Source organism: Artemia franciscana, unplaced genomic scaffold (assembly GCF_032884065.1).
Source record: "Artemia franciscana unplaced genomic scaffold, ASM3288406v1 PGA_scaffold_38, whole genome shotgun sequence".
Lineage (NCBI taxonomy): Eukaryota > Metazoa > Arthropoda > Branchiopoda > Anostraca > Artemiidae > Artemia > Artemia franciscana.
In genome coordinates, this window is record NW_027062676.1 from 1,704,445 (window position 1) to 1,720,872 (window position 16,428).

Genomic DNA, 16,428 nt, shown 5'->3' on the forward strand with positions numbered 1-16,428 from the left:
CTACGGCTTTTGTGATTCAGGGGGTCATTCTTAATGAATTGGGATAAAATTTAAGCTTTATTGTAAAGAGCGAGGTACTGACGATGGGGCGAATCCCCTCATATATGTAATAAAAACATGAGAATACAAAAGTTCTTTACGTAAGCTAATTTATAAGTTACGTAAATCTTTTACCAATAAAAAGATTTGTAAAAAATTAAAAGTTCTAGTTGCCTTTTTAATTAACCAAAAAATCGGGGGGCAACTAGGCTTCGTCCCCCGCTCTTTTTTTCTCAAAATCATTCGATCAAAATTATGAGAAAGCCATTGAGCCAAAAAAAAAAAATATGCAAATTTCGTTTTGATTATTCCTCTGCGGAGAGCCAAAATCAAAACATGCATTGATTCAAAAACGTTCAGAAATTAAATAAAAAAAACAAGTTTTTTCAACTGAAAGTAAGGAGTGACATCAAAACTTAAAACGCACAGAAATTACTTCGTATATGAAAGAGGCTGCTTCCTCATCAACGCCCCGCTCTTTACGCTAAAGTTTTTTACTGTTTTAGAAAGAAGAATTGAGAGAAAGAGTCAAACTTTAGCGTAAAGAGCGGGGCGTTGATGAGGAAGCAGCCTCTTTCATATACGAAGTAATTTCTGTGCGTTTTAAGTTTTGATGTCACTCCTTACTTTCAGTTGAAAAAACTTGTTTTTTTTATTTAATATTTATCAAGGTCTATGTGACATAAATAGACTTCGAGATGTGAATCTTGGATGCCAACAAAACATCTGGTTGATATGAAAGGGTATATTCGAGAATTGGATTGTATAGAAGATGAATAGAATGATTTTATAAAAATGTGTTTGGGAAATAGCAGATAATTTTTTTGGTTACAAAATTAGAAAAGTAGATAGGAGTGTTGGTGAAAAAGTTTCAAATTTGGTAAATGAGAGAAAGGGTTTTTCATCAAAGCTGCTTTAAGACAGACGTCACAAGAATAAAGGGGGTGTAAGGGAAATAGGTAAAGGCAAAAAGCATGGATTAAAGAGATGTAAAATTGCTAAGGGTCACGCAGTGATATGGTATAATAGCAATATATTGTACTGCCGGGTTAAAAAGTTGAGGGAAAGCTGGTAGTCCGAAATTCTCCCCGTTGAAGGTAAACCGGGACCTTAATTAGCGATAAAGATAGTATTATTGAAAGAATGACTCATTTTTTTTAGAATGTCTTAAACTATGATAATCCTTTTAGGAATGATATGACAAAATGATTTGATAATATTCCTGTGTATATTTTAAAATTGAAGACGGGCTCATTTATTGAAGAGGGGTTGGAGCTGGGATTGAAGAGACTAAAAAATTATGGGACTTCAGATACTAATAATACAGTAATAAGTTTGGAAGTTGGTTGCTACGATGTTAGAGACAAGATAAACTTACGAGATCAAATTTTTGGGAAACTCATCTGTAAAACTTCAATTAACGCCTTTATTAGAAAAGTGATAAGGTGGAATTCAACAATCTTAGTAGCATTAGGTTGATTTGATCGAAAGCAAATTGCTTAGGATGATTATTACTTTTTAGAATAAGATAGGCTTTAGATAAACATCAAAACATTTTAGGGGGAAAACAGTGGGTTTTTTTTTCAGGACTTCAGCCATACTTTTCCGGCTCGTGTTTATAGATTCTCTAGCGCCCTTCAAGTAGGGACTTCAACATTGCCATACCACAACAATTGGTTCAAGACCATAGAAGATTATCGTTCTTCTGCTCCTATATCGTACCTGAAATATAATGCATCCCAAATACTGTGTTGTATTTCAAATTTTTTGTGATTTTACTAATTACCGCCAAGTGAGAGAAATTGTTCTCACGTGTGTCGGGATGAAAGTCACCATGTTGCAAAGCGACCTATATTATCTATTTTGTTTTCGTTTTTCTTAATTTGCAGTAATCTATGAAAAGGGGAGTTAGTCTTGTCGGTTTGATCATTAGTTGTCTCCGTTTCAGCATAAAAATCTTGGACTTTTAACTACTATCACAATTGGTCACGACAACTCTGGACTTACTCCTCGATGGCTTGTAGATTATATGGTTGCACGAAATGAGTTAACAGGGCATACTTACAGGTTTGTGGTTTGTTTTCTCTTTCTCTTTCTTTTTATTAATTGTAGTCTCAAAGGCTAACGGAATCTTAGAAAAAGAAAGAAATGCCAGAAATTGGTATCTTTTTCCTCATTCTCGAGGTATCCCCCCTCCTCCTCCCCCTCTCAAGCAAATATCTAGTTGGAATTCATTTTGTGAATTCTGGAGCCATGAAAAAAGAAAACGGAAAAAGCCATATGGTAGTGTGAAAATTAAAAAAAAAATCTAATAAGGTCAAAGGTACAAGAAATCTTGTGTAGGATTGTATAGAAATCAAGATTTTTTAGGAACAAAGCAGTTTTGATTATTTTGTGCAATTATTTACCGCTATGTATCGCGGTAACATCTGAATTCTTTCATCTAAGCTAGATTCCTTCTATAGCAAATCATTTACAATTCCTTAAAGTGCTTATAGCTGTAGGATTTTGTTTTTTAACTCAAATGTTTAATAGATGAATAATTAAATTGTATTCGTACATTGTAAATTAAAATATTCTAATTTGTCTTCACTTTATAAGCATTAGGGTTTAGGGTTTTACGGATAGGGGAGGGAGAAGGAGGCAGTAGCCAAACTCCTCTTTGCGGTGCCCTTTTTAAGAGTCAAAAGGGATCGGAGAGCAACCAGTCTCCCCCTCCTCGCCATTACTTCCCAAATGTATTCGACCAAAATTTTAAAATAGCCATATTGTTCGAAATAGTCCACAGTTCAAATAACTATGCCTCTGGATTTGAAAAAAAAAAAAAACACACAGCCGTCGGGGCGGGAGCTGCATATTATGCAAGTTGCCTATTGCTAACGTGGTCATACAAACTTTGAAGGGGGCGCTATTGCGTCATTCGTGTTTTATTGAAAATTATTTCTGCCTTGAACATTCTTTGGAAGGAACTAAAAAAATTTAATATTTGGTATATAATGATTCAAGATTTTATTTCCCTGTAATTTTTATTTTTCAATGTTATAAGGATAAAAGAAAATATTTGCATTATAATTTGTTTTAAGGTAAGCGAAATGACGCAATTGGCTTTAAACTCTTACGGTTAGAGGAGGAAGATGGGGGCAGTAGCCAAACTCCTGTTTGTTGGGATTTTTTCCCGTTTTAAGTGGGACTTAAATATTCAATATAATTTATACTCGTTTTAAGATTTATTTATTTACTTATATTAATAACTGTTATCTGTGTGTTTGCTACAATTATTCATTTAATTTCTGTTCGTTTTGGGTTTTATTTATTCTATTGTAATTTCTGGTTGTTTAAGTTTGAATTATTATAGGGATTTATGTCTGCTGGTCGTAAGTTTAATAGGGCTCTTTAATTTTTCTTTGAAAACCACCTTTTTTTATAGTTTTTAATCAGTTTCTGTTCGTTTTTTTGCCATTTTTATGTTGTTGTTGTTTAACATAAGTAGTATGTCTGGACTTTTTCACGTCTTTTGGCGTAAATTTATTAGTTTTAATTAATGTCTTTTAATTTATTCAAACATCCCCCTCAACATTCCGTAAAAGTTTTGATCAAGTGCCATTAACCGTCCCTGAGTTTTTGCACCTACGCCCTTCTGACAACTGAAATATACATTGTACCTTTTGGTTGTGCTTAACATCCCTCTCAACATTCTCCGAAAGTTTCAACTTAATGCCCTTAACTGTTCCTCAGATACTGCACACGCCGTTTTAATAAGCTGGGTGTATATAATATCTTTTGACTTAGTTTAAAATCCATTGAAAGTTTCAACAAAATACTATTAGCCAGCCAATTCTCTGATGCTGCACATGGGCTCTTTTGACAACCGGGATAGCTGTATTTCGACACTGTTCAACATCCCCTTCAACTCTGAAACTATCAACTTAACACTGGTACTTATGCCGGAATAGACATAGTTGCATTTTGATTCAGTTCAACATCACCGTCGCCATTCTCCTAAAGTTTCAACTTAATACCCTAACTTTCTCCTACTTACAGACCCTTACTTACAGACATGCTATTTAATAAACATAATGCATGTTTATTTCTAATTCATCTAATTGATCTAATTCAACATCCCATTTGACATTTTCTACAACTTTCAACTTAAAAATTGCAGATCCACTCAGTAACAATGTATGTGCATACTATCTTTAAGTTCAAGATCCCTTTCAACAATTTCTGACTGTTTCAACTTGTTATTCTTCCCTAACTACTCTTGAAATATTTAAGATGTGCCATTTCGACAATCTGGATGCAGATAGTGTCTTTTGATTTTTTTTTTTTTTTTTTTTTTTTTTTTTTGATCCCCCTCATCATTCCACGAAACTTTCAACTTGATATACGTAGTCGTTACTGAGGTCAATACAGATACGCTCATATTTGCCATTTTGACTATTTGGATGCTCCTGGAGTATTTTGATAGACTGCAACCTACCCCTTAATATTCAATGACATTTACAATTTAATAACTTTAGCCATTCATGAGGATGTTGCAGATAAGACCTTTTGACGACCTGGATGAACTATGCCATTTTGACAAACAAGATTAGGTCGAACTCTTTAGACTTAGTTTTAACAGTAGAAGTTGTGGTAGTACTTACAGTCACAGTCCCAATCGCAGTAGCCTTAGCAATTCTAACGGCAGTGTTCACAGTCGTAATCAGTAGCAGATGTAGTTACGAGTTGTCACATTCGTCGCAAGTCGTTGCACTTGCAGTTCTAAATAGTTGTAGTCGCAGTTGTAGGTACTCACAGTCCCAATTAGCCGCAGTAGCAGTCAAGTTGCATTCGCAGTCGCAAATGGTCGCAGTCGCAAGTTGTCGGGATCACGAATAGTCTCAGTCGCAAGTATTCGTAGGGATAAGTACTCGCAGCCGCAAGTAGTCATAATCGGCGTTAATCATGGTATCAAGTTATGACAGTAGTCTCAGTTGCTAGCAGTCATAGTTACAGCTGCAATCTCAAGTTTTCTTATTGACGGCCATAAGTAATTGCATTCGCTTGCATTTGGAATCACAAATGGTTACAATCACAAATAGTCAAAGTTGTAAGTAATTTCATTAGCAGCTACAAGTGGCTTTAAGAAGTCATTGTAGCAGTGTAGTCGCAGTATTAGTAGCAATAGATGCAATAGTCATCCTGAAAATGTAAAGTGATTACCCTTGGCCGCTCCTAAGATTTTGCAGATATACCCTTTTGATAAGCTGGATATATATAGCAGTAGAGGTATTCGAAATTGCAAGTAGTCACACTGGCAAGTAGTCCGAAAGAGTCATGGTTGCAGTCGCAAGCAGTCGCAGTTGCAACCACAGTAATAGTAACAATATTGGTCCTAATAGTGCAAAGTTAATACCCTTAGCCACTCCTAAAATGCTGCATATATACCTTTTTGGTAACCTAGATGCACATAGTGTCTTTAGATTTAATGTAAAATCCCCCTCAGCATTCCCTGGAGTTGTACCTTAATACACTTAGCCTAATCTGACATACTCAGGATCAACCATTCCTTCTCACTTCCAATTGATAAAACCTTTTTTTAAACAACGGGGAAATTGTATAATTTAAAACCCTTTCTTGGGAGGTTGTAATTGGACTAATTGACTAATTAGAACAAGATGGTTATTTAATAATTATGATCAGTGTCAAAAGGATTAAAAAAAGACAAGGGGCATGTTTGCCTTCTAAGCATTGTTCAACATGCCCTGAAAGTTAGCCGTTCCTGAAATGTTGCTGATGTGCCCTTTTGATTATCAGCATGCACATTCTGTGTTTTGATTTTATTCATCATTCCCTGAAAGTGGTTAGAAGTAGATGTAATAGCAGTCGTAAGCAGTCACAGTTGCAACTTGTCGCAGTCGGAAGTACTCGAAGTCACAGTCGCAACCAATTGCATTTTTAGCTGCAATAATTGTTGTAGTAGTGGCTCTGAAATTTTCAAGTTAATACCTTTACATGTTCCTAAGATGTTACTGATGCACCTTGTTCATAACTTGAATCTAGATAGTTTTGTTGTGATTTAGCTCAACATATCCCCTCAAATTTCCCAAAATTTCACCCCAATACCCTTAGCCTTTTCGGACACACCCAAGAGCAAACATTCCCCCCTTTCCCAAAGATGAATCCTGCATTTGACAAGAGCTAAGAGCTCATATGGCACTTGTGGTGAGGCCGGAAGAGCCAAGAGCTCGTATGGCGTGAGCTCTAGCAAAATTCTAAGAATCATCGGATTGATTTAATAGGAAAATCAGAGGCTTAATGCTGGTCGAGATTTAAAATAAGAGCCCTGAGACACGAGGTCCTTCTAAATATCAAAATTCATTAAGATCCGATCACCCACTCGTAAGTTAAAAATACCTCTTTTTCAAATTGCTCCTCTCTTTTCAGCCCCCTAGATGGTCGAATCGGGAAAAAGACTTTGACAAGTCAATTTCTGCAGGTCCGTGACACGCCTACCAATTTCCATGCTAGACGTCCAGAAGCACCAAACTCGCCAAAGCACTGGACCCCCCTAACTCCCCCAAAGAGAGTGGCTCCAGTGTTACGTCAATCACGTATCTACGACATTTGCTTATTCTACCCACCAAGTTTCATCCTGATCTCTCCACTCTAAGCGTTTTCCAAAATTTCTGGTTTCCCCCTTCAGCTCCCCCCAATGTCACCAGATCTGGTCGGGCTTTAAAATAGAGCTCTGAGACATGAATTCCTTCTAAACATCAAAATTCATTAAGATCTGGTCACCCGATCTTAAGTTAAAAATAGCTCAATTTTTCTAATTTTTCTGAATTAACACCCTCCCCCCCCCCTAACTCTCCCAGAGAGAGTGGATTCGTTCCAAACTATGTCAATCACGTATGTAGAACTTGCGCTTATTCTTCCCATCGAGTTTTCTGGTCTCTGCACTCGAAGTGTTTTCCAAGATTTCCGGTTTTTAAGATTTCTGTTTTACCCCTCCAATCCCCTATGTCCCCGGATCCGATTTGAATTGGAAATGGAGCATCTGAGACATAAAATCTTTCTATTTGTCAAGTTTCACTAAGATCCAATCACCCATTCGTAAGATAAAGATAACTCAGTTTTCACGTTTTCCAAGATTTCCGGTTTCCCCTTCAACTCCTCCCAATGTCACCGGATCTGGTCGGTATTTAGAATAAGAGCTTTGAAGCACAAGATCCTCATAAATATCAATTTTCATTAAGATCTCATACCCATTCGTAATTTACAAATACCTCATTTTTTCTAATTTTTCCAAATTACCCTCTCCCCTCCAACTCCCCCAAAACGAGTGGATCCGTTCCGGCTATGTTAGCCACGTATCTTGGACTTGTGCTTTTTCTTTCCACCAAGTTTCATCCTGATCTCTCCACTCTAAGCCTTTTCCAAGATTTCCGGTTCCCACGCCCCAACTCCCCGAATGGCACTGGAGCCGGTCAGGATTTAAGCTAAGAGATCTGAAGTACGAGGTCCTTCTAAATATGAAATTTCATTAAGATCCGATTGCTCCTTCGTAAGTACCTCATTTTTTTTAATTTTTAGATATTAACTCTCCCCTCAACACCCCCAAAGAGATCAGACCCTTTCCGGGTATGTCAATCACGTATCTAGGACTTGTGTTTTTTTTCACTAAGTTTCATACCGATCAATCCACTCTAAGCGTTTTCCAAGATTTTAGGTTTCCCCCTGCAACTTCCTCCAATGTCACCGGATCCGGTCAGGATTGAAAATAAAAGCTCTGAGACACGATATCCTTCTAAATATCAAATTTGTGATCGCTATATGTCGCTTGGTTAATACCAAGTGCCATAGACAACGGAGAAATTGCATGATTTACATTACTTGCATCTGGGGCTGTGGGGAAATGGCATCCCCGAGGGTATAGCTATTTTACTTTTTGATATTTTGATTATAACGTTTTTTTTTATTTTTATCAGTGTTAAAGGGGGCATCCTAAAGGGGCTGGGGGGGGGCATTGCCCTCTGTTCCTGTTTTAACATCCCTCTAAACATGTCTTTAAAATTCAACTTAATACCCTTCCCTGGACATGGCTGTTGTATCCTTTTGACTAATCATATATTGTACATATGAACACTGCATATAGTGTGTTCTAGTTTTGCTTTACATCCCCCTCGACATTTTATAAAATTTCTACCTTAGTACCCTTAGTCTTTTTGGAGACTCAGGGTCAAACATTCCCCTTTTCTCAATAAGCAGCTTTGTGCATAAACAATGGGCAACTTATGGGTAACTTTTAACACTAGCCCCGGGGGGTTTTGGGTTTATTTCATTCCCGGAGGCATAGCTATTTGACTTTTTGATTATTTTGAAGAAGACAGCTTTTCTAGAATTTTGTCAGATATATTTGGAGGGAGGGCAACTAAAAATGGAATGGGAGGGGGAGTTTGTGCCCTCTGATCACTTTTCAACATCGCCATCAACTTGCCCTAAGTTTAAGACTTTATCCTTAGTAATTCTTGACATATTGAGGATACGTCTTTTTTTTACAAACTGGATGCACATAGTATCTTTTGATTTAGTTTAACATGCCCCTCAACATTCCTCGAAGTTTCGCTTTAATACCCTTAGCCTTTCCGGACACACCTAGAATAAAATATTCCTCTTTTCCTAATGATCAATCTTGCATGTAAAAAGGACTAATTGCATAATTTACAATCCTTGCCCTGGATGCGGGGCATTGCATCCCCGGAGGCGTAGTTACTAGACCTTTTGACTGTTTTTAACAAAGTCGCTTTTTCAAAATTTTGATCAGTGACAAGGGAAAAACGCTTAGAAAACTTTAGGTTCTATGATTATCTACCTTAGTTCTACTGCCCTAGGAATGACGCATGCACGGATAATAGATAGAAATATATTAACAAACAAGAGCTAAGAGCTCATATGGCACTTGTGACGAGGGTGGGAGAGCCAAGAGCTCATTTCTAGCAAAATTTTAAGAATCAATAGATTGATTTAAAAGCAAAATCAGAGGCTTAATGCAGGCTGGGATTTAAAATAATAGATCTGAGTCACGAGGTCCTTCTAAATATCAAAATTCATTTAGATCTGATCACCCACTTGTAAGCGAAAAATACCTCAATTTTTCTACTTTTCCTCTCCCTTCAGCCCCACAGATGGTCGGATCGGGAAAAACGACTTCATCAAGTCAATTTGTGCAGCTCCCTGACACGCTTACCAATTTTCATGCTCCTAGCACGACCAGAAGCACCGAACTCGCCAAAGCACTGAACCCCACCCCTAACTCCCCCAAAGAGAGCGGATCCAGTCCAGTTACGTCAATTATTTATCTACCACTTTTGCTTATTCTACCCACCAAGTTTCATCCCGATCTCTCCACTCTAAGCGTTTTCCAAGATTTACAGTTCCCCCCTCCAACTCCCCCCAATGTCAACAGATCTGTTCAGGATTTAAATAAGAGATGTGAGAAATGAGTTCCTTCTAAATATCAAATTTAATTAAGATCTGGTCACCCGTTAATAAGTTAAAAATACCTCAATGTTTCTAATTTTTCCAAATTAACAACCACCAGCTCCCCCAAAGAGAGCGGATTCAGTCTGGTTATGTCAATCATGTATCTAGGACATGTGCTTATTCTTCTCACCAAGTTTCATCCACTCTAAACGTTTTCCAAGATTTCCGGTTTCCAAGATTTCTGTTTCCCCCCTCCAACCCACTATGTCCTCGGATCCGGTTCGGAGTGAAAATAGAGCATCTGAGACATAAAGACATAAGATCTGATCACCCATTTGTAAGATAAAGATACCTCAGTATACCAAGATTTCTGGCTTCCCCCTCCACTCGCCCTCCCCATTGTCAACGGCCCTGGTCGGGATTTAAAACAAGAGCTCTAAAGCACAATATCCTTCTAAAAATCAAATTTCATTAAGATCGGATCATCCTTTCGTAAGTTACAAATACCTTATTTTTTCTAATTTTTCCAAATTACCCTCTCCCCTCCAACTCCCCCAAAACGAGTGGATCCGTTCCGGCTATGTTAGCCACGTATCTTGGACTTATGCTTTTTCTTCCCTCCAAGTTTCATCCTGATCTCTCCACTCTAAGCCTTTTCCAAGATTTCCGGTTCCCACGCCCCAACTCCCCGAATGGCACTGGAGCCGGTCAGGATTTAAGATAAGAGATCTGAATTACGAGGTCCTTCTAAATATGAAATTTCATTAAGATCCGATTACTCCTTAGTAAGTACCTCGTTTTTTTTTAATTTTTAAAGATTAACCCTCCCCTCAACACCCCCAAAGAGATCAGACCATTTCCGGGTATGTCAATCACGTATCTAGGACTTGTGTTTTTTTTCACTAAGTTTCATACCGATCAATCCACTCTAAGCGTTTTCCAAGATTTTAGGTTTCCCCCTGCAACTTCCTCCAATGTCACCGGATCCGGTCAGGATTGAAAATAAAAGCTCTGAGACATGATATCCTTCTAAATATCAAATTTTATAAAGATCTGATCACCCGTTTGTAAGTTAAATACACCTCGTTTTTTCTAAATTTTTTCGAATTAACCGTCCACCCACCCTCCACCCCAGATGGTCGAATCGGGGAAACGACAATTTTTAATTTAATTTGGTCTGGTCCCTGATACGCCTGCTGAATTCCACCGTCCTAGCTTATCTGAAAGTGCCTAAACTAGCAAAACTAGGACACACAAACCGACAGACCTACAGGCCAAGAATTTGTGATCGCTATATGTCGCTTGGTTAATACCAAGTGCCATAGACAACGGAGAAATTGCATGATTTACATTACTTGCATCAGGGGCTGTGGGGAAATGGCATCCCCGAGGGCATAGCTATTTGACTTTTTGATATTTTGATTATAACGTTTTTTGTTTTTTTTATCAGTGTTAAAGGGGGCATCCTAAAGGGGCTGGGGGGGCATTGCCCTCTGTTCCTGTTTTAACATCCCTCTAAACATGTCTTTAAAATTCAACTTAATACCCTTCCCTGGACATGGCTGTTATATCCTTTTGACAAATCATATATTGTACATATGCACAATGCATATAGTGTGTTCTAATTTTGTTTTACATCCCCCTCAACATTTTATAAAATTTCTACCTTAGTACCCTTAGTCTTTTTGGAGACTCAGGGTCAAACATTCCCCTTTTCTCAATAAGCAGCTTTGTGCATAAACAATGGGCAACTTATGGGTAACTTTTAACACTAGCCCCGGGGGGTGTTGGGTTTATTTCATTCCCGGAGGCATAGCTATTCGACTTTTTGATTATTTTGAAGAAGACAGCTTTTCTAGAATTTTGTCAGATATATTTGGAGGGAGGGCAACTAAAAATGGAATGGGAGGGGAAGTTTGTGCCCTCTGATCACTTTTCAACATCGCCATCAACTTGCCCTTAAGTTTAAGACTTTATCCTTAGTAATTCTTGACATATTGAGGATACGTCTTTTTTTACAAACTGGATGCACATAGTATCTTTTGATTTAGTTTAACATGCCCCTCAACATTCCTCGAAGTTTCACTTTAATACCCTTAGCCTTTCCGGACACACCTAGAATAAAATATTCCTCTTTTCCTAATGATCAATCTTGCATGTAAAAAGGACTAATTGCATAATTTACAATCCTTGCCCTGGGTGTGGAGCATTGCATCCCCGGAGGCGTAGTTACTAGACCTTTTGACTGTTTTTAACAAAGTCGCTTTTTCAAAATTTTGATCAGTGACAAGGGAAAAACGCTTAGAAAACTTTAGGTTCTATGATTATCTACCTTAGTTCTACTACCCTAGGAATGACGCATGCATGGATAATAGATAGAAATATATTAACAAACAAGAGCTAAGAGCTCATATGGCACTTGTGACGAGGGTGGGAGAGCCAAGAGCTCATTTCTAGCAAAATTTTAAGAATCAATAGATTGATTTAAAAGCAAAATCAGAGGCTTAATGCAGGCTGGGATTTAAAATAATAGATCTGAGTCACGAGGTCCTTCTAAATATCAAAATTCATTTAGATCTGATCACCCACTTGTAAGCGAAAAATACCTCAATTTTTCTACTTTTCCTCTCCCTTCAGCCCCACAGATGGTCGGATCGGGAGAAACGACTTCATCAAGTCAATTTGTGCAGCTCCCTGACACGCTTACCAATTTTCAGCTCCCCCAAAGAGAGCGGATTCAGTCTGGTTATGTCAATCATGTATCTAGGACATGTGCTTATTCTTCTCACCAAGTTTCATCCACTCTAAACGTTTTCCAAGATTTCCGGTTTCCAAGATTTCTGTTTCCCCCCTCCAACCCACTATGTCCTCGGGTCTGGTTCGGAGTGAAAATAGAGCATCTGAGACATAAGACATAAGATCTGATCACCCATTTGTAAGATAAAGATACCTCAGTATACCAAGATTTCTGGCTTCCCCCTCCACTCGCCCTCCCCATTGTCAACGGTTCTGGTTGGGATTTAAAACAAGAGCTCTAAAGCACAATATCCTTCTAAAAACCAAATTTCATTAAGATCGGATCATCCTTTCGTAAGTTACAAATACCTCATTTTTTCTATTTTTTCCGAATTACCCCCCCCCCCAACTTCACCAAAGAGAGTGAGTCCGATCTGGTTATGTCAGTCACGTATCTTGGGACTTGGGCTTATTCTTCCCACCAAGTTTCATCCTGATCTCTCCGCTTTAAGTGTTTTCCAAGGTTTCCGGTCCCCCCCCCCCAATGACACTGGATCCAGTGGGGATTTAAAATAGTATATTTGAGTTACGAGGTCCTTTCAAATATGAAATTTCATTAACATCCGATCACTCCTTCGTAAATTAAAAATACCTCATTTTTTCTAATTTTTCAGATTTAACCCTCCCTCCCAAACTCTGCCAAGGAAAGCGGATCCGTTTCAGTTCTGTCAATCTCGTATCTAAGACTTGCGCTTATCTTTCCCTCCTAGTTTCATCCCGATCCCTCTACACTAAGTGATTTCCAAGATTTCAAGCTCCCCCCCCCCAACTTCCCCTAATGTCACCAGATCCCGTTGGGATTTAAAAATACAGCTCTGAGATACGATATCCTTCCAAACATCAAATTTCGTTAAGATCCGATCACTCCTTCGTAAGTTAAAAATTCCTCATTTTTGCTAATTTTTCAGAAATATCTCCCCCCCCCCCAACTCCTCAAAAGTGAAAGGATCCGTTCCGGTTATGTCAGTCACGTACCTAGGACTTATTTTTCCCACCAAGTTACATCCCGATCCATCCACTCTAAGCGTTTTCCAAGATTTTAGCCCCCCCCCCCTGCTCCCCCCAATGTCACTGAATCCGGTCGGGATTTGAAATAAGAGTTCTGAGATACGATATCGTTCCAACCATCAAATTTCATTAATATCTTATCACCTATTCGTAAGTTAAAAATACCTCATTTTTTCTAATTTTTTCGATTTAACCGTCCCCCCACACTCCACCCCCCCAGATGATCGAATCTGGGAACGGCAATTTTAATTTAATCTGGTCTGGTTCCTGATATGCCTGCCAAATTTCATCGTCCTAGCTTACCTGGAAGTGCCTAAAGTAGCAAAACTGGGACAGACAGACCGACAGAGTTCGTGATCGCTATATGTCACTCGGTAGATACCAAGTGCCATAATGAACTAACATCATTTTTATACAATCCTAATAAGGGGGGTTAATGCCAGATTTGCCTCTCACTCAATTGGACTATCTGTCTTGGCTTCTTTTACAAATAGCCATGACTTAATGCCCCACAACTATTCCAGTTTAATTCAAAAATCAATGGTTCCTTAAAATTTAGTTCCCTTTTCAAGAGTCGCGTGTAATCGAAAGGCAACCAGTCCCATAAGATAGCAATTTTGTTCAAAATAGTATCAATGTCAAATAACTACATTTCCAGGTTTGACCATCTAAAAAAGGCAAGGTGGGATGGCTGCCCTCCAATAGCTCTTCGACATCCCCTGTAAGTTTCAACTGAATACCCTCAGCCATTTCTTAGTTATTGCTCATATGTCCTGTTGACAACCGTCATGTACGCAATGTGTTTTATTGTGTTTGGAATCCCACTCAAAAGCTGCAGGGGGTTATGTCATCGCCACAGATGTAGTTGCTTGACTTTTAAACTATTTTGAACAAGAAGGCTGGCCATTCTGCGCAGCATAGTTGAAAAACCTAATTATTATGTCTTTTGGGACGACTTAGTCCCCCACAGTCCCCGTGGGAGGGGCTGCAAGTTACAAACTTTGACCATTGTTTACATAGAGTAATGGTTATTGGGAAGTGAACAGACGTTTTCAGGGGGACTTTTTCGCGTTGAGGGGGTGGGTCGAGGGGAGGGGTTTACATGGGAGGATCTTTCCATGGAGGTATTTATCACGAGGGAAGAGAATTTCCATGAAGGTGGTGCAATATTTTCTAGCATTATTTTAAAAAAATGAAAAAATAAATAATATTTTTGCAACTGGAAATAATGATTAGCATTAAAACTTAAAACGAACCTAAAATATTACGTATATAAGGGGGTTCATCTCCTCCACAGCACCTTGCCATTTGCGCTGAAGTATTTTTAGTAATTTCAACTGCCTTTGTGATTCAGGGGTCATTTTTGAAGATTTGGGACAAAATTCAAGCTTTAGTGTAAAGAGCGGTTTATTGACGAAGGGGCGAACCCCTCATATACGTAATAAAAGTACACAAATATAGAAGTTCGTTATGTAAGTTATTTCGTAAGGTAAGTATGTTAGTTAATAACAAAAACGTTCGTAAAAAAATAAGAAAATGTAGTTGCATTTTTAACTAACCAAACATTGGAGGGCTACTAGGCCTCCTCCCCCACCCCTTTTTCTGATCAAAATCGTCCGATCAAAACTATGAGAAAGCCATTTAGCAGAAAAAAAACGAATATGCAAATTTTTTTTTTAATTATTCATGTGTGGTGAGCCGAAATCAAAACAATGCATTAATTCAAAAACGTTCAGAAATTAAATAAAAAAAAGTTTTTTAACTACAAGTAAGAAGCGACATTAAAACTTAAAACGAACAGAAATTATTCTGTATATGAAAGGGGTTGTTCCCTCCTCAACGCCTCGCTCTTTACGCTAAAGTTTATTATTGTTTTAAAAAGTAGAGTTGTCAGAATGAGTCAAACTTTAGTGTAAAGAGCGGGGCGTTGAGGAGGGGACAGCCCCTTTTTCTATTTTTTCTACTTATTTTCCTCTGCCTGGAGACTGGATATTTTCTTCAGATAGTTGTGAGGCCGATGACCATGATATCACCTCTGGTGAGACTATATTCCAGACTATTAGTTGATATTGAGACTGTATTCCAGACTATTAGCTGGTATTGAGATTATATATTACATTTCTCAGTTGAAACTATGTTGTTCAACATTTTATAAAAGTTATTGCAACTTTTAGGTTTCAGTGTGGAAGGTGGCTTGGAGTTGGTGTTGATGATGATTCTTTAGAAAGACTATTAGTGGCAGAGCGTATTGATAGCTATTCAAAAGAAGAGAGTTGCCAAGACAGTCATACACGATCTCGGAGCTCTTCCCTAGGGCCGCGTGGTAGCGGTAGTACTACAAACCTAATGAACAGCAGTTTTTCAGGATCATTGCCACGATGGCCAGAGGGACAAAAGAATCGCACAAGTATTGCCGAAATTCAAGACTCTTTAGGTATGCTAATGCCTGTTTACACCACTTTTTCCCCCTTTATTTTAACTGAGTTGGTGCGGGTGTAAAATGGAAATATAGTATCAGAAAAGAAATAATAAAAGATAAAAGCCAAGAAGGGTGATATCAAAAAATTTCAACATTAGGCGCACCTCTGGTCCTGAGTCATTTGCTGCTGTGCATGGCCAAGAAATGTATAGTCATTTGAATACTTTGTAAAGAAAATAATGCTAGTAATAAATGACCCAACCTTTACAAAATATATGCTACTCTCTTGGTAAGTGAATATAAAGAATATTGTTCTCTTTGAGAACAAACCAGCCATGTTAGGATGGTGAAGAACCTTGATGCAAATCAACCTCGCCCTTCTCCGTTACCGCTGATCTTAGCTTGCTTAAGAACAATTTCATTTCAAGTCGTTTTAAGGCCAACTCTGTTCAAATCTATAAGTTTTCAGTATTCTGTCTAGACTGGTACCATAGTCTCTTCTTTTTTTTCCTATGTCACTAATAGGCGTCTTGGAAGAAAATGATATTTTATCATTTGAAGCATATTTTGAAATTACTTAATTTGATGTACTAAGTTATTGTATGATAATCAACTTTGAGGTTTCATTGGTGAATATCCACAGGTTTTCTGTAATGATACTAGTCACAGTGCCTTTACCCTGTTTTAAAGTACGTAAC

The 16,428-nt window shown here is 38.1% G+C and overlaps 1 protein-coding gene across 2 annotated transcripts in view; it reads left to right on the forward strand.

The window, feature by feature from the left end:
- LOC136041789 (DENN domain-containing protein 5B-like) overlaps window positions 1-16,428 on the forward strand; it is a 153,813-nt gene that overhangs the window by 100,826 nt on the left and 36,559 nt on the right. For both annotated transcript variants that reach the window (XM_065726543.1, XM_065726544.1), the window contains 2 exons: window positions 1,988-2,106; window positions 15,486-15,745. In XM_065726543.1, coding sequence (XP_065582615.1) covers window positions 1,988-2,106; window positions 15,486-15,745 — 379 coding nt within the window. The remainder of the gene's footprint in view (window positions 1-1,987; window positions 2,107-15,485; window positions 15,746-16,428) is intronic.